Source organism: Megalops cyprinoides, chromosome 3, assembly GCF_013368585.1.
Source record: "Megalops cyprinoides isolate fMegCyp1 chromosome 3, fMegCyp1.pri, whole genome shotgun sequence".
Lineage (NCBI taxonomy): Eukaryota > Metazoa > Chordata > Actinopteri > Elopiformes > Megalopidae > Megalops > Megalops cyprinoides.
The window spans coordinates 13,856,067-13,881,622 of NC_050585.1; the positions used below are offsets into that span (position 1 = coordinate 13,856,067).

Genomic DNA, 25,556 nt, shown 5'->3' on the forward strand with positions numbered 1-25,556 from the left:
TTTATTATTGGTTATTCAGAACTCTTTCGCCAAGACAGAAAGCCAAATGAGAGAAGTCACAAGCAATTCATGTCTCTGAAGTGCAACCTCGTCCATAAAGAGTTTTGAGCCCGTCCAAACAGAGGGGTTGATCTTTTCGCTGTTTCACTGTGGCTCGTGCAGTGGTTTCTGCGCTTCTCATGGGAGCTCGGAGCAGCTTGTGGACGCCGACGCTGTCTGCGCTTGAGTGATTTTCCCTTTTCCATGCCACGCGCAGCCCAGAGAGGGGAAAGTTCCTCTTCGGTGGCCTGGGCAGGGTTCCTGCTCTTGACTGACTATTACCCACCGACAGTGACAACATGAATGAAGAAGGATTACCATAGTAAAGAGGAGTACCGATATTTCTGATCTGAAGATTACCTGGAGTTCCTGGGGCTTGTTTGGAGCACTCCCCAGCTCTCTCGCGTCTCCCCCGAAAGAGAGAGAGAGAGAGAGAGAGAGCACTCCCCCCAGCCGTTCTTTCCCGAGATTAAGAGCTTTCCCTGGCATGCTGACAAGGACAAAATTTAAGCAACAAGAGTATTTAACCTCCAGCTAATCTTGTCTTTGTCAGAAAGGAAGGATTAGGCCATTAAATTCAGCGTGCCTGTAGGGGTTATGGCATTAATGGGTGATGAATGACAAAACCTGCTGGGAAAGGTGAGCTGACGATTGACACTAGAACACATATCTCGCTGCCAGACTGACAGCTCCCGAGATTAGCTTTCACTGACTCCATTTTCTGTGGAGTGACACGATCGCGCAAGAGCCCAGCCGTTAAGTGAAGCCTGCTGAAGAGCGGACAGGACTGTGTCCTCCCTGAAGTGCCTCTTGTTTTTTTTTCATGTTTTCTAGATAACAGTGATTACAATTTAAAGCCTTGATTGAAGCTGTTAATCTTAAGGCTTTTATTGCTTCATGAAAGTGTCAATGGACATGTTTGGTACATTCTTATTTCAAAGAGCGAAGAAGAGTGTATTTGAAGCCGCTGGCCATCTTTAGCACTCACCGTTGTGTTGTTGGGCCAGAGTGTGCCCCCTGCACCCCCAGTACACCCCCCCCCCATGCCTGCCAGCGCCACCTGCTGGGATTAGACAGGGCTGTGGCAGCTGTGCCAGGTCGGCCGTCAGCTTCCTGTCAGTGCCTTCTTCTGTTTCAGCCCCGTGCCTGACCCAGCCCCTCTGGGATATATAAAGATTTGTTCTCCAAAGGGTGAACACTGTCTTCACCAGCGAGGGAAATCTACACCCCCAGAGAGGCGCTGCTGCCAAATCCCAGGCATGGTCACATTCCTGGTCAGAGATCCCCCTCTGCTGCCCTCCCTCCCACCCCCCACACACACCACTCGCATGACACGCCATAAGGCCGTGCGGCCGCGGCTCGGCATGCAACGCTCCGCCTCCGAGCGCGGACACGTTACGCCGAGGATCAACTGTGCACACATGACCGCACAGGGCAGCGGCGAGAGGCCGGGCTTGTCAAAGACGCCATAGGAAGTCATTAAGAGTCATCAGACTCCGGCTCGAACCGCGGCCAGCGGAGCCTTATTGATAATGGTGTCATTAAGATGGGGATGCATGCACATTTCGCCGAAGCTAGTTCAAGGGTGGTTTGTTATCGACGAGGGGGAGAGAGGGGAAGAAAACTCAAAAGGGATAGGAAGAAAGAAATAAAACATTTTGAGAATCGGCATGGTAGCTCATTAGCGGAGCCATTATTGACTTTCCATGTGGCAGTGCTCAATGTGACGATAAAGCTCTTGTTGTACGTCAGACCAAGCACAGCGGGGCCAGAGCCATCTGAAGCTATGCATTCTGTTTGGGGGAAAAAAAAGACTAGAAAAACATTCTTTGTGTTTATTGTTGCAATTAAGGGAGATTGCTGGCTTTCCAGAGATGATAATGGCCTAGCGACCACCTGTGAGCTAACGGCTTTGGCTTTTAACTCCTTCAGGGTGACTTCTACACTTCCCAGCATTCCATCTCATCTGAGTGGAGCCCAGCGTCCTGTTTTCCATTTGAAACACAGCCCTCCTCTATGTTTACCCAGGAGAAATGCTTCACAGTAGCGTTTTCACAGAAAGGTGGAAAAGAGAAGGTGTCGTACTGCCCCTAAGGGTGTTTTCAGCATAGCGTGCACTCCCGCCCACGCATGCAAACACACACAGAGCAGCATACACACATGGGTTTGTATTCCTGTTTAGCATTCATCATGGGGGTTAATGAAAATAAACACCTTCGCTGAACTGCGGAGCGGCCGGAGGGGTAACAGACACCGGCATGTTCCCGGGTTTAGAGCCCCGCTGACATGATAAACCACAGGAGTGCGGCCAGGCCCATCCGTCAGTGTCACGCCAGGCCTCGGACTGAATTACAGCAGCGCACAGCACGCATATTTCAGAGTGCGTTCTCACGTATGCAAGATGAAAAAAGAACTATCAGCATCATAATCTTACCTTGTGACCTTCAGAGCCGCTAAGCTCTTCCACCAATGAGGACATGCATTACGTGTAGTGCTTAGATACCTACCTGAACAGGGCAGTGCAGTAACGTGAGCACTGTGTCTTGGCTTGATCTTTTTACTGACCCAAGTTTTGTTGCCGTGCGCTGGTAAGTAGCTTTCCATAATGTGTTACCATCCGTTACCATTCCATCTGTACTGCACTCAGGGATGGTAACTAAGATGCACCCAAGCTACCACCTGTGAAACTCACAGGCGCAGAACTCCAGAGTGGTGCATCGTGGGATGGGTCCTGTCAGCCCCACGGCCCATCCCGCCCCGGGCTCTTCTGGAACCGGAGGTGCACGCACCGTCCCCAATCGCAGAAGAATAATGACTGCAGGGAGCGCTTTAAACCAAAACCCTCCCCTCATGCCAACCCCCGGAGAGCTTCCGGAGAACACCGAACCTCACGAGACGCACGCCGAGACTTGCGGAGCGCCGCCGCCTGAGAGCAGGGAGACGCCGCTGAGGGTTTCAGCGCAGCTGCGCCGGGGCTCCTCCTCAGGACCTGGGCCCTCAGCGCTGTCGGTCGTGGGACCTCGTCAGTCTCCTGCTGCTGCAAACACAAGCCCTTCACCACTGTTTCCCCCTTCAGGAGGGAGGGAGAGAGGGTTGCCAGCCCAGGAGGTGATCTCCACGTTTCCCGAGCTGCAGCTACGAGCCTTGTGGGACCGTCTTATGCCGAGAGGCAGAGCAATAGGCTCAATGTGGGGTTTTCTTCTCTCCAGAGCTGCTCCCCCTCTCCCTGCCCCCCGGTGGAATAACTCATGAAGACGTGTTTGTCTTTCTGAAATGTCCTCAGCAAGCCTCTGCCGCACAGATAAAGTGGGGTAAATGGGAACACACCAAATGAGGTTCTCAGCGGAGGAATTATTCTGAGTCTCTAGGCAAGCTGGCTGATTTATACAGCTGTATACAGTGGTAAGGCACAACGCTGCAGCCAAAGGTCAGTGGACTGAAAAAACACTTATGCAGACACCACCGACACTGATTTTTATTCTTGTGAAATTTAATGGGTTCCTAGCCAAATGGAGCACTCCACGTGATTATAATTTGATCCATGGCTTGACCTTCTATTAAATATTGTTGCAGAAATTGAATAAATTTCCATCCTCTGCTATGAATATAATAATTATGTTGGAACTCTTTTTTGTTTTTTTTTTTTTGTTCTGAGTGCATTTGAAGGCACAGGAGCGCTTTTCAGATCCGGCCCGCAGTACATTCTGATTATAATTAATGTTTACACAGACTGACAAATGTGAAATGGAATTTCTTTGAGGAGGGCAACGCGTGCGTTCAGCTTCATGTATACTTTAATTGATTTGACTTGAGCAAACAGTGAGCCTTCCTGAATTTATTTATACATTTTTGGGGAGAGGGGGAAAGGCAGGAGCCTGAGTAGGGGGCAGGCAGCGTTGGGGTTGGTGTTCCTCTGCAGTCTCTGAAACAACACAGCCATTGTTTGAGTGTATAATTGTGGAGCCAGCTGGTAGCAGGGGAAAAAAGCCCACCGTGGTGTCTAGACAAAATTAATCCTTTTCTTATGATTCCAAGCCCCAAGTACAGTCCTCGCAGAAACACAGCTGACCAAAACCCAGATACGCCACTGTAATGTGAACAAAGGTGATAATGTTGTTGCAAAATCAGAGGCGAGGCAAGCGGGAACAGTAGCCTTCGGTTCACATCCCCCCCAAAGCTCTGAGCTGGCTGGGAGGAATTCCTCAGCCCCGGATCTGACAGACAGCTGTGATCATGCTTTTCAGCGATGGCCCGGGGTGTTTTTTTTCTTTCTGTCTTTCTTTTCCTTTTTTCCTCCCCCTTCTGTGGACCCAGCAACTCGGATTTGCCTCTGCGTTCGTAACGGAGCAGGTGTGTTGCAGCAGGGCAGAACAGGGTGCCAGAAATGTTACCTTGCGTTGCATCACCCTCAGCCTGCTTCTCTACCACTGCTGACAAGGGCAAGTTATGTATTCCTTGATTTTTTTTTCCAGCTACTCTGCTAAGCAGGTTTCCCTCTCAGCACCTGTTCTCAACAGGTGCCGAACAGCCAGTCAGCGCAGCCCCTGCCGCACAGGAGAAATCAGCAGTAAATGCTTTCGTCAGTACTTACATTGCACTGAAAAATTAACAGTGGGGTATATGAATAGTCTCAGTCTCCCTTTTCAGCTTTAATATGTTGCCTCGGCTCAGTGCATTGGATATGTATGATGATTTAATTTCTGGACAGAGCTCTCTTACTGTTGTAATGTGCTTAGCCCCTGCCCTGTAGTGCCCCCTGCACATTAAAAAGCTGCTTAGCAAGTGTATGACAGAGAGGGAGAGGTTGCGGCGATGATATTTACAGTGACACCTCTTCCCTTTGTACGCCGAGGTCGTGCTCAGGAAGGCTTAGCATCACGGAGAGTCTGGAGGTTGCTGCTAATGTGATGTGTCAGAATAAGCTGGGGCATCAAATCCACACTGCATGCTGGGACTTTGACGCTAAGCAAGTGGGGCGGCCCTGTCCTTAGAGGTGTTTACATCATCTTGCTAGGTGGACCCTCTTTCACTTTTGCTCACATCAGCAGACCTCTTTGCTTTTTGGGGGGAGAACAAAGATTTGGGAAATTGATAAATGGATTTGCAGGGTGCTTGCCTGTGTATTTTTTTTCCCCCCGGGGGCTAGTATCAACCCCTGGCCCCATATGCGTTGGTAGGTTTTGCAGCAGTATCGCCGAAAATAATTTTGAGGATATGAAGGAGTTGCTATTTAGAGGCAGTGGGAGAAGGGGCTGAGGCTTCTGACAGACGGAGTGTTAGGATTTCCCGGAGGTCTTCCTTCCATAAATCTGTCAGTGTGTCTCCAGGCTGATGGGAATGCCTTCTGCGAGCCAGTGGCAGGGCCAGCCACGGGAGAGAATAGGCTGGCTGGGGAGTCGCACAGGAACAGAGCTGATGTGAACAGAATGACAACTCTCAAGAGTTCCGCCTGGATCCCGTCTCCAGACCCCCGAGTGCCGATTTCTCTCCCCCACGCCTCAGAAACCTGCTGTGCAGGAAGACTCATTTCTGTTACCCAAGGCCCCTTTATGCTTTGATTTAACCTTCCGTGTGAGACATCGGCCTGGTGTTTGGCTCACACTGGAGGTGAGTGCAGGAGTACAGTTATCCTCTCAACCTCTCGCTGTTGTGAAAGCCGCATCAACGCAATTCAGAATCTGATTAAAGTGTGTGTGTGTGTGTGTGTGTGTGTGTACATGCATGTGTGTGTCTGTCCTTGTGTGTATGCAATACAGGATTTACTATTTGTGGTGAGAAACAGGCTCCTATCAGCATTCAGCTTGTTACAGCAGTCATTCTGTGCTTCCTTATTTAGTAATGCGTCCTTTCTAGGCTCTATAAATGTTCCCTTTTCCAATTGCATACTCTCTCTCTCACACACACACACACTCACAGGGAGAGCCTGTGCACTTCACTGGGCAGATTTCACAGTGCTTCTGCAGGCTTAACAAACCATAAACAGTACAGTTTCCCATATTCACACCACCACACAGGTGTTACCTTGTTATGGTTATTTTAATAATATCACAGGTCGAATTGTGTATTGCTTAATTACCATTGTGATGTTAGCTTCTGTTTCATCACAGAGAACAGATGCATCTCACTTCATGCGGATGCACATCTCATCACGCAAAATGCTGTCGTAGAGTGGAAGTCATTTAAAATGGTAATAGTAATTTTACAGTTGTGGATTTGGTTCACATATATTTATATATTTATCTATTTATATTTATGTATTTATATATTTATATGTGTGCATATTCTTTTCCTCACTCTTCATTACGCTTGAGAAAGAATGCCTTGGAAAACATTGAATTTCTAGCTTGAAGAAATGGGTGCTCTTCTTGGGCACATGTCTAAAGCTCCATTAATAGCATTTAGTTGGTATCAAATAGGATTAATAATCTTCTTACTGCAAGGATGCAGTGAATTAAGTGTCTCACATGCCTGCCACCAAAGCTTGCCCCGCCACTGATTGGCTGAGTCCACCCAGGCCTCTCACAGCATTGTTGCGAGCCACATGTGGCCCAGAGCTTTCTCGCTGAGCTCCGAGCGTCCTCTCCCATTTTGTCACAATGGCACTTTTGAGATTCTAATGCCCTGTTAGCTTTAGACGGAGATCACCCCCAAATAATGAGTTGCCTCTGTCACCCCCAGGTTGTCCCTGGACACACGGTTTGTAATTGGTTTTCTTTAGACACGGCCCTCGCTGACCCACTCCTGCCACCTGATCCCGTAAATCCCTCTCTTTCAGGACCTGTAAAATTGCTCTCCCCTTTTTTTTTTTCTTTTCACAGTATCCTTCGTGAGGCGCAAACCCATAAAGTGATTTTAATATACACAGCGCCCATCTCCTGCTTGTTTTTTCTCCCCCCCCCCACATGAAAGCAGCAGGGCTCTCTCTTTTAAACAGAAGGGGAGCTGCATATATTTGTTTCCTGGGATCAAGAAGGCTGACAAATTAACTCTCGGGGGAGGTGAATTACAGATCTCTTACATTTCACAGGCCCCAGAGTCTTCATTACGGGAAGAATAGACTTAATTTTTTACCCATGTTAGCACATTCGGAAAACAACCTTGGGGACCTTGTGGAGGAAATACGGGGAAACCAGAATCTTTTCCATCTATTACATGTTGGATGCTTTCCATAAAAAAGTCTCCGCAGAGAGTGATGTGTTTGCGAGTGGCAGAGATTTGTTCTGTTTGTGTCTGCAGCGAGATGGATGTGTATCTTGGAAACTCCCAGACTCGGTGAGAGAGAATTTGTCAGGCAGTTGAGCTGCAGTAAAAAGGCTCAAGAGTAGATTTATTTGTCCTAATGAAATGACTGCTCTGGGCAGAATTTTCACTCTGCCCGAAAAGGAAGTTAGCATGTGTCTGATTGTCTCCTTTTCTTTAAACACTCCGCTTCTGCCAGCCCTTAAACATTCCATGCATTACTTCATCCAAGTCAAGCCGGTTCAGCCCGCTTTGCCATTGCATTTTGCCATATCAAACAATGAGGGACCTCTCCATTTTTTATGTTGCCTTTTGCCATACTCTATAACAAAGGGTATCACCATTTTTTTATGTTGACTCATGTCGTTAATGGTAACTGCCAGTCTGCTTGTAGTTCTAGCTCTAGAATTGTGGAGAGGGGTTTATTGTGTTGATGTGGTAGCGTTAAGTGCACAGACGCACTCAGTCCTCCGCTAGAGGGAAGATAAACAGATTTCAGATGAAGAACTCTTAGGGGATGTGTGCGACAGCTGTTTGGTAGAACAACCACCCCAGGGGGTGGGCGGGGAGCCCAGGGTATTGATCTCTATCTGCCGTCATTACTGCCCTAGCTCAAGGGTTGCCGTGACCTCGATGATCACATCATGCGTGCCTCATGTCTGACACTGAAGGGTTTAAGCTGTGAACCCGTGATCAATTGTTGCCATGTTGTTCCCTCTTTGGCTGGAAGCTGGGATGTGCCCCCAGGGATTGCCCAGGAAGGGCCCGCTCCTTAGGGGGCTTAGCGATCTATAATGGAAACCATAAAGGGGCTTTCACAATAGAGGCTCCATTCGCAGGGGAATTGGCCCAATCAACTGCTCTGCTCAAAGGAGCTTTAGCTGCTTAGCAGTGTGTGCTGGGGAGGCTTTAAAAAAAGAGTTAATTATGGGTTATGTGCGCTGTCATATCCCATGAGCCTCTATTTTTTTGTATACATTGAGCTCTGGGACCTGAGTGCTTACTCATGCATACATTAGCAGGACCAAAAAGCCTGACAAAAAAACAAAATCTATTCTTTAAACAGCTTTGTACTCCACCGTGTGTTTAAACCGTAGTGTTTTGGTCACAATTTATAAAAATGCAGTGGACTGGTTGAAAAGCATTGTTACAGATGATTGTATTAGTGTTGTGTGTTAGATTACTGTCATAACTGTTTAGCCATATGTCGTGTCAGTTTTAAGAGAATAAAGAGCAGTTGCTGCTAATATTGGCAAAAGGATTACGGTAAACATCCTAACCACTGCTGCTGAAACTGGAGTGCGTTTAATTTATCAGCCGTCATTCATGCCAAGTCCTCAGCTGGATGATTCCCAATAATAAATGTGTGTTGATGTTTTCGTTTTTTCTTTTTTCTTTTTTCAAATGTGTCATTGTACTTGGGAAATGATGTTGTGGCAGCTGGCTTGCTGCTCCTTTCCTCCTTCCAACTGGAGGTCAGCACTGATTTAGCCAGGGCACCTGGTTTCTCTCCCAGAATAACAGAGAGATCCGAGTTATTCTGCCAATGTGGAGTTCCAGCCGGCTACCAGAACCGTGATGCCGGCGCTATAAGAGACCTAAGATGGAGTCGGTGTGCGTGCGGAGGGGGAGGAGGGGGGGACGAGGGACATGTGAATGTGACATTGTCCAACACCTCAGGCGCAGGTGTCCCTGAAGGATAACATGGCCCCCTCCCAGGGGCGGATGAGACGTAGATAAGCCACAGATGCTGTGTGCAGTCTCCGCAGGGGGTCCCCTGGCAGTGGGGACCAGGTCTGTGTGACATCACAAAGGGCTGTCTGTCACATTCACACTGCTGTCTGCAAACACACAGGAGGTCCTACCACGCAAGCCATGGCCGCATTCAGTGTTAGTCAGGCAGCCCATTCATCAGTCAGGGTTGCAGCCATAATGAGCTTTTATTCAATTATGTTTAAATTGTTTTAAATTATTTAAGTACTAAATGGCTAATATTTGCAAAGTAACATCTTCAGACAAGCTTTTTTTTTATTCCATTTGTGCTTTGAAGTCAGAGCTGTGTGTTATTTTAATGATTTTTTTGCTTTTATTTCTCATGGAAGAGTTATCGCTGAACATTAAGAAGGATCACTTAGAACACTTAATTAATTTAGCTTGTTTGGCCTCATTTTTTGTTGTTAAATTGGATTAGAGAAGTTAAGATTCATTTTATTTCAGACTCTGTGTCTTCTCAGTTTGTCCCTAGTATATTGTTAATTGAGCGTGACCTGGCAGGAGAGCTGTCAGTCATCTGTCCCCGCCTCTTCTTTTTGTTTTTCCAGTTCCGGATTTCAGCGTTGACGCGCTCTCCGCAAATGACAGCCAAGACGCGCGAGGCCTGGGCATCCCCAAGGTGTCAGGCCTAGAGAGGAGCCAGGAGAGGAGCCAGGAGAGCGGCAAGGACACGCCTCTGCTGGTGTCCGCGGTGCCAAAGCAGCCACCCCCGCAGGCCCAGCCCCCGTCTGCGGCGCCTCCCCCCAGCCCCGCCCAGGCCCCTCGCGCAGAAGCGGCCCCCCAGCCTCCATCCCCCGCCGCCCTGCCCAGACCCCAGGGCCAGGCGCCCTCCCAGACCGCCCCTCCGCGGCCCCAAGTCCAGCCCCAACCGCAGCCTGAGCCCCCGTCCCACCCCCGTCCTCCCCCTACCCCTAACCCCCACCCGCACACCCCCTCCCCCGCCCTCCCAGCCCACCCGAGCCAGCCTGGGCAGCACCGGCCCCCCTCGCGCTGCTTCCCCAGGCCTCTGTCCACCTACAACAGCAACCTCAGCCTCAACTGCATAAGGTGGGTACAGAGCCCATGTGTGTTTTAGCACTTACTGTGGATGGTATATGTCAGGTCTGTAAAGCTCTATAGCCATGCTTTATTTCTGTGTACATGGTAGAACTGTTACAAAGTACAGTTTACACTGCAGAGTTGTTAAATTTGCATCAGACAATCTGCCTGGTAAAGCCCTGCTGAAGTATCACACAGGCCTTTTTATGTGGGAGGTATAATAACTGAACACCGCTGTTTTCATTTAAACTGAAATGCTGGCAAAAAAAAAATTTGCATCTTGCACATGTCTTGATGCCAGACAGTGTCATGGCTTTTTTTATGCAAAAAGAGTGCTCCAACTGAGAAATAAGTGGCTTCGATTTATTAACTTCCCACATAGTCATCTGTTTGCATTCAGAGCTTCCAGCTCCCTGAGCCATAGAGTCTCATTTATTGTGGTTGTGTTGTTGTTCTGTGTACAGCTGAGTTCCAAGCGTGTGCCATCATTTTAAATATTCTACATAGAGAAATCCCTCCCTGGGATCTCCACTCTGTTTCAATCTCTACCTCTCACGCTCAAATGTGCTCATATTGCACCCCCCTCTACCCGCCCCCCCCCCCCCCCGCCCCTCCCCCCCAATCCGGGCGCCTGGTATTGACTGTGAATAATTGCAGGACAGCTGGAGAGACGTTAGTGCAAATGAGCTTTTGGGCTTAGCGTGTAAGACGCTGAAACGCTGCCCGCGTTCTCCCCGGGACAGCCCACGCAGAAGGAGCCCAATCAGATTGCAGCCTCCCGCACGTGTAACCAGCTTTTAGTCTCCTCTCAGGGCTGCTAATCTGGAACACCTCTCCAGCGCCTGGGTTCCGTAATGCGTGTCAGGAGCCGGGCGATTTGCATAGCAGGAAATATGACGGCTGTTGCAGCCTCTGGCGCCTGGCCGCTGGGGCCGTTTGCGAACGTTCCCTGTTCGGGGACGCCGCTCCCGAGGCTTTACATTAGTTTGCGAGATAAATGAGGTGTTGAAAGTGCCCGCATCAGCACGGTAATAGTTTGCACCTCTTGCATTGGCTCGCAGGTGCTCGAATCACAGGGCTGCGGCGCACAAAGACAGGGAAACGAACGGGACGAAAGGGGGCGCCCCCTTGCTGCAGCCGTGTCCTCACCCTTTTCCCTTGTGTCTCCACAGCAGCAGTCGGAGCAGCACTCCGGGCAAGCCTCACGGCCCCCACCTGCCCCCCCACATACCCCACCATCCGCCTGCCTCCGCCTTCCCCCTCCCCCTCCCCAACCAGAGCGTGGCCCACAGCTTCCCCCCCTCCCTGCAGTCCTCGCCCCACCCTCATCACCCCAATATGTTCGCGCCTCCAGCGGCCTTGCCTCCACCTCCACCGCTCACGTCAAGCACTCTGCCGGTCCCCGGACACCCAGCTGGGGGTGCCTACTCAGGTATGTCCCCCCCCTTCTCACACTATCCCTGTCAGAGGACGCTTTGGCAAAACATGGCCGTCCGTCTCCCTGGTATCAATCAATCTACTGAAGGGCTAGGGTGTAAATCGCCCAGGCGACGCTGACAGATGCTGTCCTTTAGTGGAATGTGTGAACTGCATGTGGAACCCACGCCTGAAAATCATGTGATATCACAGAGTGGGTTGGGCTAGGCTGAATGTTAGCATGACGCTAATTTATAGAGTACAACCAGGTGCATAAATGCCAAAGGTGTTTGGCATTTTGCACCCAGTGCATCAGTTAAGCCATTTCAGAAGTGACATAGATAGGTTTGTCGACTATATCTTTTTTTCAGACTTCTCACTGTGAGAGTAAAATCACAGTCTCTTGGTGTCAGCAACCCATTGCAAAATGAAATTTCAAGATCATTCCAACCATTCTGTGGCACAACCATAGAGAGACAAACTACACCCTATTTCAGAGGATCATGTGCTCATACGCATGTGTCACTGCAATTTGGTGTGTGTGTGTGTGTGTATGTATGCATGTGTGTGCATGCATGTGTGTGCATGTGTGTTTGTTTGTTTGCATATGTGTGTTTGCTTATGCCTGTGAGCGTATTTGTATGTGCCTGTTTGTGTTTGTGTGTGCTTGTGCGTGCATATGTATAAGAATGACCCTGACCGTGTCGCCTCTCCCTCAGAACAAGATCTGCTGCGCCAGGAGCTGAACACCCGATTCCTCGCCTCGCAGAGCGCTGACCGAGGGGCCTCCCTGGGCCCGCCCCCCTATCTGCGCACCGAGTTCCACCAGCACCAGCACCAGCACCAGCACCAGCACCAACACACGCACCAGCACACGCACCAGCACACCTTCACCCCGTTCCCCCACGCCATCCCGCCCACCGCCATCATGCCGACCCCTGCACCGCCCATGGTGCGTACCCCAGCCAGAAATGTGAGGATAAGTAGAACACAACTCTAACCCGTCTGGGGCATCGGGCCAGTCCCGGGGAAGGGGGGTGGGAACGGGTGGGGCGGGGGGCATGTCTGTCGTTAGCTTTCAATCGTGGCCACGTTTTCCTCCTTAAACATAATGATGTACTTTCTCATGAAAAATATTTCCAGTCTTTTCCCTGGCCAAATGTTGTTGTTTTTTTTTCTTCCTTCCCTCTTTAATGCACTAATTTCAACATTAGCAATAATTGTTTCAAGCAAGTCATTAGTCTAAAGCCAGCCAAGCTTTGAAAAGCATATACTAGTTTATTCATTCTTCCTCTGACATCATGACATTTTTTCATGAATACTTAAGGTTGGAAATCTGCTACTCGTTTCAGGCCTCAAGCTGTGCTTTGAACCATTATACATCTCTCAGAATAACAGTCTCACACGCCAGCTTTCACAAAGACACCACAGAAAAGTTTGCCAACATTAAGAGTGTTTTCTCATTTGAAGCAATGTTTTCCTCCGTGGCAGAAATCACTTTGAGAAGTTACGGCTGCGATATCTGATGAGAATATGAAACTATTTTTTTAACTACATAAATTATACATAACTGGAGAAGTATTCACCTCATGTGTAATTTAAACCTATAAAACCTCTTTTTTTATGAGGCACAGATTGTGGGCATCTGTGTGACTGTTTCCTTGGATACGTACGCAAGTTGCAGAGTGTTTAACTGAAGATTTGTAATTCTCTATTCAGTGGGGACTGAAAATGCCTACAGATTTTGTCAAAGTATTTAAATCCCACATTTATTTTTGTCTTGATTCACAAAATAACAGATGAACCCAAGCTGAGAGTGAAAAGTCGAAATCCAAGTCCTGAAGTTTGAAATGTTAGCAGGATAGCCATAACATTTCTTTTACATCAGTAAATACAAAACCATTTACCTTGCCAAGGCAAGACTGTCCCACTGTTCCTTCTTTCAGGTGGCAAGTATTAACACGTGAATTGAGTGTTTCAGACTAATGTGTTTCTTCCCTCCTTTCTGGTAGTCATGTACTCAGCTTTTCCGTCTGTCATTCCTTTACAGTTTGACAAATACCCAACAAAAGTTGATCCCTTCTACAGACACAGTGTGAGTTAACAATGTGTGTTTGTAGGCAGTTTGTGCTAAATGCTTCTCCCATTCAGTGGTGCCAGTCATTGTGTTCATTCTGTGTGTAGAGCTGCCGTAGTGCTGTTCCTCCCTCCACGTTGTCTGTCTGACATTACAGCATCTTCTCCGCTGTGTAGTGACCCCAGCACGCCCGCCTCGCCATCCCTAACCGTCCATCAACAAGTGTCTCTGAGCTGCTAATGGCGCTTCTCATACATTTGCATTTTCTATTTGCCAAGTAGTTTGACTTTTAAATCTTGCCATTCATGCAAATTACTATTTGTATTGTTTGCTACTTATTCATACCAGTAATGCGTTTCAACAAAACAGGCCATTTGAGATTGCTGTTTCTTTTAATTATGTTCAGTTTTAAAATCAAGGGATGGTGGTGGGAGGGTCCAGAAACATAAATAATTTTAAAATGTAATAGTTTTATTTTCATCAACAGTTATTACAGTCAGGCTTGTAGAGGTGGGTGAGCCTTGAGAAGCACAGAGGGAACTAGGCCGTTCCTGGAGGGGAGCTGTATCTGCACTCACACAGTGCTGGTGTCTGTTAACATCAGTCGCTTCTTCAGTCACTGCCATTAAAAACACTTACAGACTTGGCAGAGTCAACATTTTGCCCTCTTTGAGCACCAGACAAGCTTGCATCTGGAGTCGCCCAGCTGCTGTCTGTGCTCATTTGGTCTTACCGCTCTTGGCCCACTTTCCTCCGGTTGCCAACCAGCTATTCAGTTCCGATTCAGCTGTTGCACACATTCTGGTTAAAACTAGCAATTATGTATATTAGACAGTATTTCATTATAATAACCGTTCATTTTAATCAGGCGTGTTTGAAAAAGCACCCTTGTTTGAAATGCATTTGCATCATCAGTTTAATAGTGTATATTATTTCAGCGTCAGGGGAAAGGGGTTGATTTTTATTACATGGTTGGTCAAAGAATATTGGCTGTTAAATGTCTTTTTTTTTCTTGCTGACAAAGGTTCTTATTATCCTTTGTATTTTTACAGTGCAAGTTGGTCATTAGTTCTATTTAAAGGGGACAAAGAGCTGCTCTCTAAAAAATGATCATTATTTTCTGTCTTTTAACATTTGTCAAGTCTGAGCTAGAAGTGTGTTTTATTCTTTTCCCAAAAAGTTAAACCCAGGGAAAGTTTGGTTTGATTTCCTGTGCACAAACCTTATCAGTGTCAGGGCTGATTACTAAATACTGGGTTTCTCTTACCCTGGACTAACGTCATTTCAGTGAGTCCACCTCAGAGGCCTTTGGGTTTTTAGTATATTCCTCCAGACTTTACAGTTCCTTTCTAGTTCCTCAGAGTTGAGGTGTTAATTGTGCCAGGATCAGATGCCGGTGCCAAACCTTTTGACGAATGTAAAGATGAATGGCTGAGGCTAAGTTAAGCGGTCACATTAATGAGCCCATGTAACAGATAGCCTCTGCGATGCTCGGCTAGCTCATTTACAGTAGGGGAGGGAGTTTCTGTACGCTTGTTTCTGCTTCGCCGCCCTGTGTCTCTCATGCCATCCCGCTCATCGTCACACGCCACAGCTGCTGCGCTCTCTCACACTGTGCCATTCATGATCGAGCTCCCCTCAAGCATCTCCTTAACTTCTCCTTGTCTCTCCTTACAGCTCTTCCACTCCTACCCACCAACTGTCTCTGGGATCCCTCCCATGATCCCCCCTACTGGGCCCTTTGGTTCTCTGCAGGGAGCGTTCCAGCCCAAGGTATGATGGGATACCTCGCATCGGCCTGGCCCTAACTCCACGCAGACACGCAGCAGGTACTTCCTGCAGACTCATGTTCGGAGGGGCACCTACACGGCCTGATTAAAGCTCACTCACCCTTTATTCCAGTGTACATTAGGTTGAGTTTATGGCCAAACACACTATACTCCTCTTAATACTGCACACTGCTTAATACTTATGGATTTAAATAAGTGGTACTCACATGACTACGACAGCACAGACAGCAGACACTCATATCCACAGCGAATTATGCAGCTTCCATACCATGCATTTATGTGGCTGGATATCCATCAGAGCCATCTGGGTTGAAGTGCTGTGTTTAGGGGTACAACAACAGCACCCCACCAGGGAGTTGAACCAGCAACCTTTGGGTTACGAGCCCTGCTCTTTACAGCTGTGGGTTGTCTTTGTGTTCCTCAGACTTCTAACCCGCTGGACGTGGCATCCAGACCCGGCGCAGTTCCGCACACTCTCTTACAGAAGGATCCCAGGGTGAGTGTCTCCCAGCTGTAAAGTGCGGCCTCATTGCTCCTGAAAAGAAAGGAATGCATCTGCCTTTATCTGCTCTCAGATAGTCTTTAACACTGGCTGACCCAAGCAGCGGTGTGAGCGTTTATGAAGACCAGCACTTAGCAGGGGATGGGGTTTTTATTAATCTCCCCCTGCTCTCAAGTTTTGATGAACTGTTTGACGCGTGACGAATGTGTCCATTAGAAATGGCATAATCGCTGTTTCATGACCATCCAACTGCCTGACAGGAGCACCGAGTTTTAAATTAATTGACGTATGATTTACCCTAGCAAATTGACATAGTTTCTCCTGTTTACAGGAGATTAACTTTTTGAGCAGAATGCGCCAGCAGCAGTAGAGTATTTTGTCAGGCATATTTAACAGCTTGTCAGCATTGATATGCAAGAGACCGTAGAGGGCAGCAAAACTTCATAAATACATCCTAATTATTCCCTGGAATGCTTCATTTGAAAGGGAAATTTTAACATTTTAATTTAGCCAATAATGAAGTGATGTGCGGTCGTTAATTAGAAACATTGTCTGAGTGGCAGACGTGTAACCAAGCTGTCGTTCCTCTTTTCCAGCTGACGGATCCGTTCCGGCCCATTCTGAGGGTAAGAGCGCGTTATTAGCGGCGGAGCCCTTCCTGTGGAGTTCCCTCCGGACCCACCGGAGGAGCTCATTAGAACGGCGTCATGCTTTACAGGTGTCGCCTCTGTCGCGGGGTTCGGCAAATAAGGCATCGCCCACCTACCCCCTCCCCTCACCTGCCTGTAAACAAACAACCCCAAACATATCTTGGAAAAAAAAAATGTATCAGAGAGCATAATCTACTGCTGATATGGACATAACCAGGATGGCTTAATTGTAGCTGCTATTCAGAATGAGCAAGGTGGTGCACGTCCTTTTTTTTTCTGTTGTTCAGCAGCACTGGAGTCTATTCTCAGAGCCACTGTCGACACTGAGGTGCATCTGTGGGCTGTACAAAGACACTGTCTTATACAAGAATAATTGGCAAAACAATGATTATGCAGAATAGTGCCGTCTTGACAGGAAGGCTTGCATCTGTATTCGTAATCAGCTTATGCCTCTCTCTGTGTGCTGTGAAATAAATAATATAACGCAGGCGGAATATGAGGAGGACAGCAGGCATCTCATCATAAGCACCCCCAGGAGCTGATCATTCCTTCAGCCTTGCTTGGGGAGAGTTCGCGCTGTTGTTTTCCAATGAGCGACAGCTGCTCCGGCAGAAACACCTAGCAGGAGAGGACCAAATGATGGAGGATCTTGTACTGTGAAGTTCATTTTGTGTGTCTTTTTGTTGTTGTTGCAGAAACCTGGGAAGTGGTGTGCGATGCACGTCCACATTGCCTGGCAGATCTATCACCATCAGCAGAAAGTCAAGGTGAGCCCTGTCTTCCTGGACCGGCCTGCGCTTGGCCCTCACCTCGGCTCCGCTTCCATTAGCTTCACTGCCGCCGCGGGCTCGGGGCGGTAACCCTATCACTTACTTACTCATAGGGAACACGCTCTCGGCCCGATCGATGTTTCCGTTTGGCCAAACAGAAGCATAATGGCCTGTTGGAGGGACACGGGTGGAAACAGTAGACGAGCCGCAATAATCTTTAAAAGAACCCCGTGGGGGCTCAGTGCATTCGCTTCCGCTAGACTAACTCAAGTCAAGGTGTCTGCTTGTGTGCCAGTAAAAGTTTCTGTTTTCTTTGGGGTTTTTGGGGTTTGCTTAGAAGCTCTGAAATGCTCTTGATGTGGAACCATTTATCACTGAGAATGACAGATAACTTGTTTGAGTGTATAGGATTCATCTCAGTAGCTCCATCAAATTTTATTTGTTATAGCACATTTTTACAGTCAAAAATAAGGCTCTGAACGTGAAGCAAGGGTGTACTTTCGAGAAGGAATAGGAAAAACCAGGAAATACAGGGCCAATGTGAAGAAAAAAGAAAAACAGAAGATGAATACCTGACTCTGGGAAAAGGTCAAGAGGGAAAACAGTGGAATAACATGAAAACTGTGGGATAACATGACAAAGGCAGGATGGCAGGGTGGTCTCAGGCTGGCTGTGAGTGGGGACCCTGCATCTTTTTCCAAGCTAACCTAGATATTTAAAGTTGTACTCATACTGCATATTGGAAGTCTATACTCCTGGTGGGTTTTTTATCCTTGTTGTCAAACTTTGTTTCTTATTCAAGGAGGAAAGCGATCTGCTGTGCTTGCAGTAATGGAAGACCGTCTCTGATCAGTTTTCTTTTTTGTCACTTATTTCCAAGGTTTTATTAGAAACAAAAAGATGAATTGGTTTCCATGAATTATTCATTCCACAAAAATAATCCTATATAAAACAGGAAGAGCGCCATCTTGTGGTTTTAAGCTTTTATTTGTTTGAGAAACTAAAGTAAAACAGCTGTATGCATTTATTTATTTGGTACATACCATTATATTTATACAGATTGGTATTTAGGCTGATTACCTTGCCAAGTATCTTGCTCTTTGGTACATGATTTGAACTCACAACCGTGAGAGGAATTGTTAATAGCTGTTTACTGATTTCTCTGCCGTCTTTGATCAGCATAGAATGTGAATTATGATACTGTAAGCTTAGTCATATTAACGCTGAGATTTTTACTTTACACTTTCGGGTGATTTATTGTGGTGATTATTTTTAAATGTCTTATGTGTTAAAGCAGTTTATTTCAAATCATCCTTCAGATAAAAGTGGTTGAATTGTTCATTATCAAAGGCCTCAAAAGTCTGGCCTTGACAGATATTTCAGTATCTGGTTTAGCATAAGCTGTTGGAGATCTCACAGTAGGAAACTGATGATGGACATTTTACTTGGCAGTGTTTCGAAAGAGCAGAACAGGAGTCCACTGATATGCGTTGGTGTGATTCCAGTCCAAATCTGCGAGCTGCCACATTTAGCCCCGAGACTGTTCCTCTCTCATCTCACATTGAGGAAAGGTTTTTCAAGTGGATTTTTCTCTTCCTGTTTGCCGATTTTCAGCAGCAGATGCAGGTGGATCCTCACAAGCTGGACTTTGGGCTCAAGCCAGAGTTTCTGAGTCGACCCCCAGGTCCCAGCCTTTTTGGTGCAATCCATCACCCCCATGACTTGGCGCGGCCCGCAACCCTCTTCTCTGCTGCAGGTAAGCGTTGGGGAGGGAGTGCTGTCATTTACACCATCTCCCCACACACTGGTTGTTTCTAAGAGACCAACTACACCAGAGATAAATATTGGCTGCTCTTATGCTGAGTTGATCTTGTGCTTCCCGTGTGGTCATGCATCGTATTGCTTTATAATGTAACCATTCCCAGCTCTTCAGTTACTCTGTTCATTGATCTAAGGCTTAGGTCACTGTGGCACATGTCAGTTACCAAGAACCCTGCTGCCCAGATAGCTCCTCCATTTGCAAATCCATTTCTGCCCAAATCCTCAATTAAGACCCTACGAAGGGTTCTCCATGTTCTTACTTGCTGATCTTTCTTATTTTTATTGTTTCCTCTTTAAACTAAACAAATATGCAAAAATCAGTGTTTTCAGCTGCAGTCAGATTTCACCCTGCTGCCATTCTGTCATTGTGCATATGGGATGTAAAAGGAAATCATTTTTACACATGCACAGCAGCAACTACACACACACACACACACACACACACACACATATACACACAGAAACACACACTTTTCATGATGGATGGCATCTGTCAGCAAAGCTCTCCTTAAGGCGTGCACAAGCGGTGTTGCATCATTAAGTGCGACATGTCAGAATCCTCCCAGGGTCCCTTCCATTAGCCAGCTGGAGCAGTGAACCGGATGGGGAATTTCCATCTGTGCAGAAACAGGAGTGTCTGGATACAGATGGGTCTCACCGCACCCCCCCCCCCCCCCCCCCCACCCTCTCTTTCAGGTTCCACACATCCCTCGGCCGCACCCTTCGGGCACTCACCCCACCACCCCAGCAACTTCCTCACCCCCGCCCCTCATTTAGGTAAGCGCTGACGCCCCCAGCTGGGTTGACGCTGGTTAAGCCTAGCCCTGCTCTCAGTGGAATCCCACTGCTCCTCCTTGTACACCGGAGGATTAGTATGTCTTGTACAGTCATTGTGAGAGTTTTCTGCATAGCAGCCAGTTCTGAAAACGTATGTTAATGTGTCATTTGTGTCTGTCAGCACAAAGATGGCTGTGGCTAAGAAATTCACAGCGGTCACACGCTGATGTTCTGTGTCTGTCCTGCAGAGCCGTTCAGCAGACCGCCCTCGTTCGGGGGTCTGGCCTCGTTGAGCACAGCAGCGTTCGGCGGGTTGGGAAACCCAGCACTGAGTGAGTATCAGAGTGCCGTTTCTTACAGGCTTTTCATTCTGTGTATTATTCCCTTGGCTTTTTCAAACGTTTTCAACCTTTACCTAACCATCTGCTCCCCTCTTCCCACCCCTGCTCGGTCACGTATCCCAGCACCCAACTCGGTGTTTGGCCATAAAGACGCACCCAACGCACAGCAGCACTTCGGCAGCCCCCACGAGCCCTGGAACAGGCTGCACCGGACCCCGCCCTCCTTCCCCACACCCCCGCCCTGGCTGAAGCCCGGAGACTCTGAGAGGAGCTCCTCTGTGACCGCACACGACCGCGAACGCGACCGTGACCGAGACACGGACAAGCGGGACTCCTCTGTCAGCAAGGACGACAAGGAAAGGTACATGAGCTGAGAGCGCGACCGTAAGGCCAGGTGGAGCCGTGTGAAAGCGAGACCTTGCTGGAGGCGTGGCTCCTCTCTGTGTCAGAGGGGCACACCGCGGTTATTCCATCTGAGCCCTTAATCACTTTGCTGAGGTCTTCATTAAAGGCCATTCACCCCTCAGGGATTTTAAAGCTTCGATCCTCTCCAATCCCCAGAATCCCCGATTTGCTGCCTCGGTGTGTGATCTCAAAACTCAATTAGCGTAAGTCTGCAGTCAAAGGGGATGTCACTAGTCCCTCTGAATAGATGGTTTCATGTGGTTTTTGCAAATGGATTTGACCAAAAAAAGCATAATGGAGTCATAGAATTGAATCATAGATAAGGTCTGGTAGAAAATATCACACTATGTCAAGGATCACAGGCAATCACAGGGAGCTTGTGATCCTTCTAGAAAATAGACTCTCACTTCATTAATTATGATGTGGTAACCTGTTGCTGTTTCAAACCTCTGAGCATATCTTATTACAGGTTTCTTCCCATTGAGGTTATGTGTCACACAAGTTCCTTACCCTCTGGCCTTTAGTCCAAGCTGTTCCTGCTGGCAGGCAGTTTTCTAATGACTTGTTTTGTCTGGGTGCAACCGGTCTAATCCAGTTTCAAGTGTCTCCAATATGGTATGAATAGAGTATCAGTGTGAGTGGCAGGTTTCAACCCCTGTCCCAGCAATAGAGAAACTGAAGCCAGACAGACAGCTCTAAAGCCTGCTGACATTTTACACCACTGTCCTACTGTGTGCTGCTGTGTTTTTCCACAGTTAAGCATGCTGAAATCACTGAACACAGCCCTGGCTCTTGGTGAAATTATCTCATGTGTGTGTCTCAGGTGTCCCCCAGTCAGTGTCTCATCCCTCATTTTCTTACCGTTTCTCTAGGGAAGCCATTGAAAAGCGCCACCAGAGCCACCCATCCCCCGCCCCCATCAACTCGATCAGCCTCCTGGGCCACAACCGCTCCGCTGAGCCCCCTCCACGGAGCCACCTGCCCAGCGAGTCGCGGGACAAGGACAAACCCAAGGAGCGGGAGAGGGAGCGGGAGAGGGAGCGGGACCACTCGGACTCCTGGAAGGACTCCAGCACAGAGGAGCACAAGCTGAAGGAGAACCAGCACAGCGAGAAGGACACGCCCGTCATCCACGACAGCCGGGCCTCCGAGGACAAGCCCGTCAACCGGGTGACGCCCCCCTACATGCGTCCCCAGGGTCTGGAGCGGCCCGGTGGTGGGTTGGGCCGTGAAGCCAGCGATAAGAAGGCCGAGGCGCAGTACGAGCACCAGAAGAAGGGCGGGGAGGTGAAGGTGAAGGAGGAGAGGAAGGAGGAGCAGGAGGCGCCAAATGATGGCCCGCCCCCGCACAGGCCCCCAGAGCACCCGCCCCAGGTCAACCCCCCCCCCAGCGTCCACCCGCCCTCATCCATGGCCTCCATGCCCGTGCCCATGGGCATAGCCGGCGTCCACCCCATGAACAGCATCAGCAGCTTGGAGAGGACTCGTGTTGTGGCCCCCTTCATGGGCATCAGCCCCATCCCGGGGGCGGAGAGGTTCCCCTACCCCGCCTTCCACTGGGACCCCATGAGAGATCCCCTGCGGGACCCTTACAGGGGTCTGGACATCCACCGTAGAGACCCCTTGGCCAGAGACCTGCTGCTGAGGAACGACCCCCTGCACCGGCTGGCGGGCCCCAGGCTGTATGAGGCGGAGCGCTCGTACCGGGACAGGGAGCCCCATGACTACAACCGGGACCACCACCCGCTGGCCCTGGAGCACCGCAGGGAGCAGGAGAGAGCGCACCTGGAGGAGCGCGAGCGTCTGCACATGCTCAGAGAGGACTACGAGCACCCCCGCCTCCACCCCATGCACCCGGCCGCCCTGGACGCTCACTTGCCCCACCCCCTCATGACCCCAGGCCTTCCCAGCATGCACTACCCCAGGGTGAGCCCCTCATCGGCGCACCAGAACGGCATCCTCAACAAAACCCCTCCTACCGCTTCCCTGAGTGCCCCTCCCCCCTTGATCCCCACCCTGGGGGCGCGGCCCAACTCCCCTAGAAGGACTACGCCCCTGACGACGGACATTAGAGACAGGCCTCCCTCTCACACTCACAAAGACATTGAGGCGCGGTGAGTGTTGGTGAAGTCAGACGCCCAAAGCCTCGTGCCTGACAGACAGACACTGAACATTAACCAAGCACTTAGTACTGGGCAGACAAGAGCTTATTATAGCTATGTACAAGTATGACGGGGGAAATTGGTGACTGATGTTTTTGTATAAAAAAAATCAAGGAACAAAAAAAAAAAAACATTTAAAATTTTACAAACATTTTATCCAGTTTGCTCCTGCTTTTGTGTGTATGCTTCTATTTGTACAGAAAACAGTTCCTGAGCAATCAGCTGACCTGTAGAGAAAAAGACACCCTAGCAAAGATGATTTTGGAATGTACAGGTACTAAAAGCATTGGAAGGAGATGGCAAACTTTGTAGATACGTGTACAGTTAATGTGTTTGCCCCCTAAGGATAAAATCAAGGTACAGTACAAATATGCAAAAGGGTGTAACGAAAGCTTTACTTTGAACAAATGTATATAGGGGGAGCGAGAGCGGAGCGCGGAGCTTCTTACAATGTGCTTTTGCAGATTTGTTTTGCTGTCACAGCCTACTCGTGCTGTGCAAGGTCAACTCTTGTTTCACAGATTACCCTCCAACTATGCAATGAATGTTCCGGCTTTCTCTGTGAAAGTCAGCATTTCTCAAAGGAGCCTTTTCACTACCCAGACTTACCCAGAGCAGCTGTATTCTCTCCTCCACCAGGGAGACTGTCGGAACCTTTTCCTTTTAGTGCTTTCTGAAACTTAAAAGAATTCCTCTGTGCTCCGCACGAGGCACTGCTTGACCCCGATTCCTGGTCGGCCAAAAAAAAAAAAAAAAAGCAAGACTTGACCAGATACTTTCTTGAATATGCCATTCGGTTGCTGGTGACAATCCTTGAAGTTGTGGTTTTAGGAATATATATTTATATATTTTTTAGAGAAACACAAATCTTGAAGTCACCAAACTTTTAACTAGTTTAAAGAAAGAAACCCCCGCAGCTCCCATTTTTATCCTTAAATATATTTTTCCATTATTTCCATCTTTCTTGTGTGGAGAGAATACAGCTCTAAGAAGATGAGACAGAGAACATTTCTTCTAAAGGAGTGTAAAGTACGTGTATGAAAATAAAATTAGTTCCCTTGGTCTAACAGTGTATTAAAGTGCTATCCCAAGTTGTTGTATCTACGGAAAAAAAGAAAAGACAAACAAGCAAAGCCTAACTATGGACGGTTTGTTTCTAATGAGCAGAGATCTATTTTAGTATAGTCCCCTGAAGGTTTAGTTGTGCGCTTCAAACTGTGTGAAATCCAGATGTTGTGCAGTGTTTTTTTATCAAACAAAAAAAATGTACACTGGAACAGTAGTGTTAGTTAATGAGTATTGCAAAGAGATTGTTAACAAAACTTTTTTGCTGTTTATCATGTACGTAAAATGAAGTCCTTTCTAGATCTTTCTAGATCATATGTAAAAAAAAAAATAAAAAAAAAAGGCGAAGCGACTGAATCTTCAGCATGTTCCTCATTTAAACTTGTGTTATGTAAATTGTGCCATGTTATTAAAAAATGTGAACTAAAACATCAATGTGGACCTTAATTCGTCACTTTTGTACAACATACATGTCTTTACTGGGCTGAGCAGGAACATTCACATGTTGTTTTGGGTTTTATTTGGCACGTGCTTTAACATAAGCATGCAGCCAGATGCAGCCTATCAGCTGCTCTGCCACCTGGAAGAGGAGGGACAGAGAAACACATGTGGCAGGAAGCTTGAGCCCAACGGAGGCGTTGGGACGAGTTGAGTGCAGCGTGGATGGGGAGACCAACATATAGCATTGTGTGACTGGGCTTACAACGATTTTACTCGTTTGCTAACGTTGTTTGTTGTTGTCGGGATGTCAGTATACAGTGGTTTGTTGAGAGGGGGTTTGTTGGTGTTGGTGTGTTCACCTTTCGCTACCCTGGACTGGCAGGTTTGCCTCATGCTACTTTGAGGTATATTTGTTTTTGGTATATTCAAACACAACACACAATTTTACAGGTTACGCTAGTCACTTCCTTTACAGACATTTTTATCAGTTTTCGAGCCAAGGGAGGCTCATAATACAGATAGAACTGAATGGTTTAAAATATAAACCCATGGCATTACCACAAGAGATAGTTTAACTGCAGCATTTACAAAATACAGGATAAAAGTGCATATCGCTTATAAAATACCATAATGTTTGATAGTAGTGAATAAATTGTCGCTGATAAATTTACAATTAAAACCTCTCCTTACACTGGCTTGTTTACTCACTTCATTGAACATCTGGAAACTAAAATGAACATTTATTGTCCTTGTTCCATGTCTATTTAAAGTTAGTACATCTTTTATTAAAACATATTAAACGAGCATTGTATTTCAGCATTTCACTAAGGCTAAATATATCCTAGTACACAATGATGTCATCAAATTCTGCTTTTTGCATGAGCGAGGTTGCAGTAGAATGTCCATCGACTTTATCATGCAAATCGTTGTTTGCATAAATATTTTTCCTAGCTACCAGTATGTTGACCTCCCTACCATTACATGTTGTTATACAGTCATGGGCAAAAATATTGGCACCCCTGCACTTCTGTCAGATAATGCACTACTTCTCCCAGAAAATTGTTGCAATTAAAAATGCTTTGGTATTCACATGTTTATTTCTTTTGTTTGCATTGGAACAACACAAAAAAAGCAGAGAAAAAAAAGTCAAATCAGATATCATTCCACACAGAACTCCAAAAATGGACTGGACAAAATTATTGACTCCCTCAACTTAATATTTGGGAGCACACCCTTTGGAAAAAAATAAC

The 25,556-nt window shown here is 47.6% G+C and overlaps 1 protein-coding gene across 6 annotated transcripts in view; it reads left to right on the forward strand.

Moving 5' to 3' along the window:
* auts2a (activator of transcription and developmental regulator AUTS2 a) overlaps positions 1–23,557 on the forward strand; it is a 310,820-nt gene extending 287,263 nt beyond the window's left edge. For 3 of the 6 annotated variants that reach the window (XM_036523475.1, XM_036523479.1, XM_036523481.1), the window contains 13 exons: positions 9,600–10,098; positions 11,265–11,521; positions 12,225–12,478; positions 13,556–13,600; positions 15,260–15,355; positions 15,797–15,868; positions 16,471–16,500; positions 17,220–17,291; positions 18,909–19,050; positions 19,812–19,892; positions 20,141–20,224; positions 20,357–20,594; positions 21,511–23,557. In XM_036523475.1, coding sequence (XP_036379368.1) covers positions 9,600–10,098; positions 11,265–11,521; positions 12,225–12,478; positions 13,556–13,600; positions 15,260–15,355; positions 15,797–15,868; positions 16,471–16,500; positions 17,220–17,291; positions 18,909–19,050; positions 19,812–19,892; positions 20,141–20,224; positions 20,357–20,594; positions 21,511–22,756 — 3,116 coding nt within the window. In that variant the 3' untranslated portion in view covers positions 22,757–23,557. The remainder of the gene's footprint in view (positions 1–9,599; positions 10,099–11,264; positions 11,522–12,224; positions 12,479–13,555; positions 13,601–15,259; positions 15,356–15,796; positions 15,869–16,470; positions 16,501–17,219; positions 17,292–18,908; positions 19,051–19,811; positions 19,893–20,140; positions 20,225–20,356; positions 20,595–21,510) is intronic. The other 3 variants (XM_036523476.1, XM_036523480.1, XM_036523477.1) reach the window with 2 other exon arrangements.
* The last annotated feature ends 1,999 nt before the right edge of the window (positions 23,558–25,556 follow it).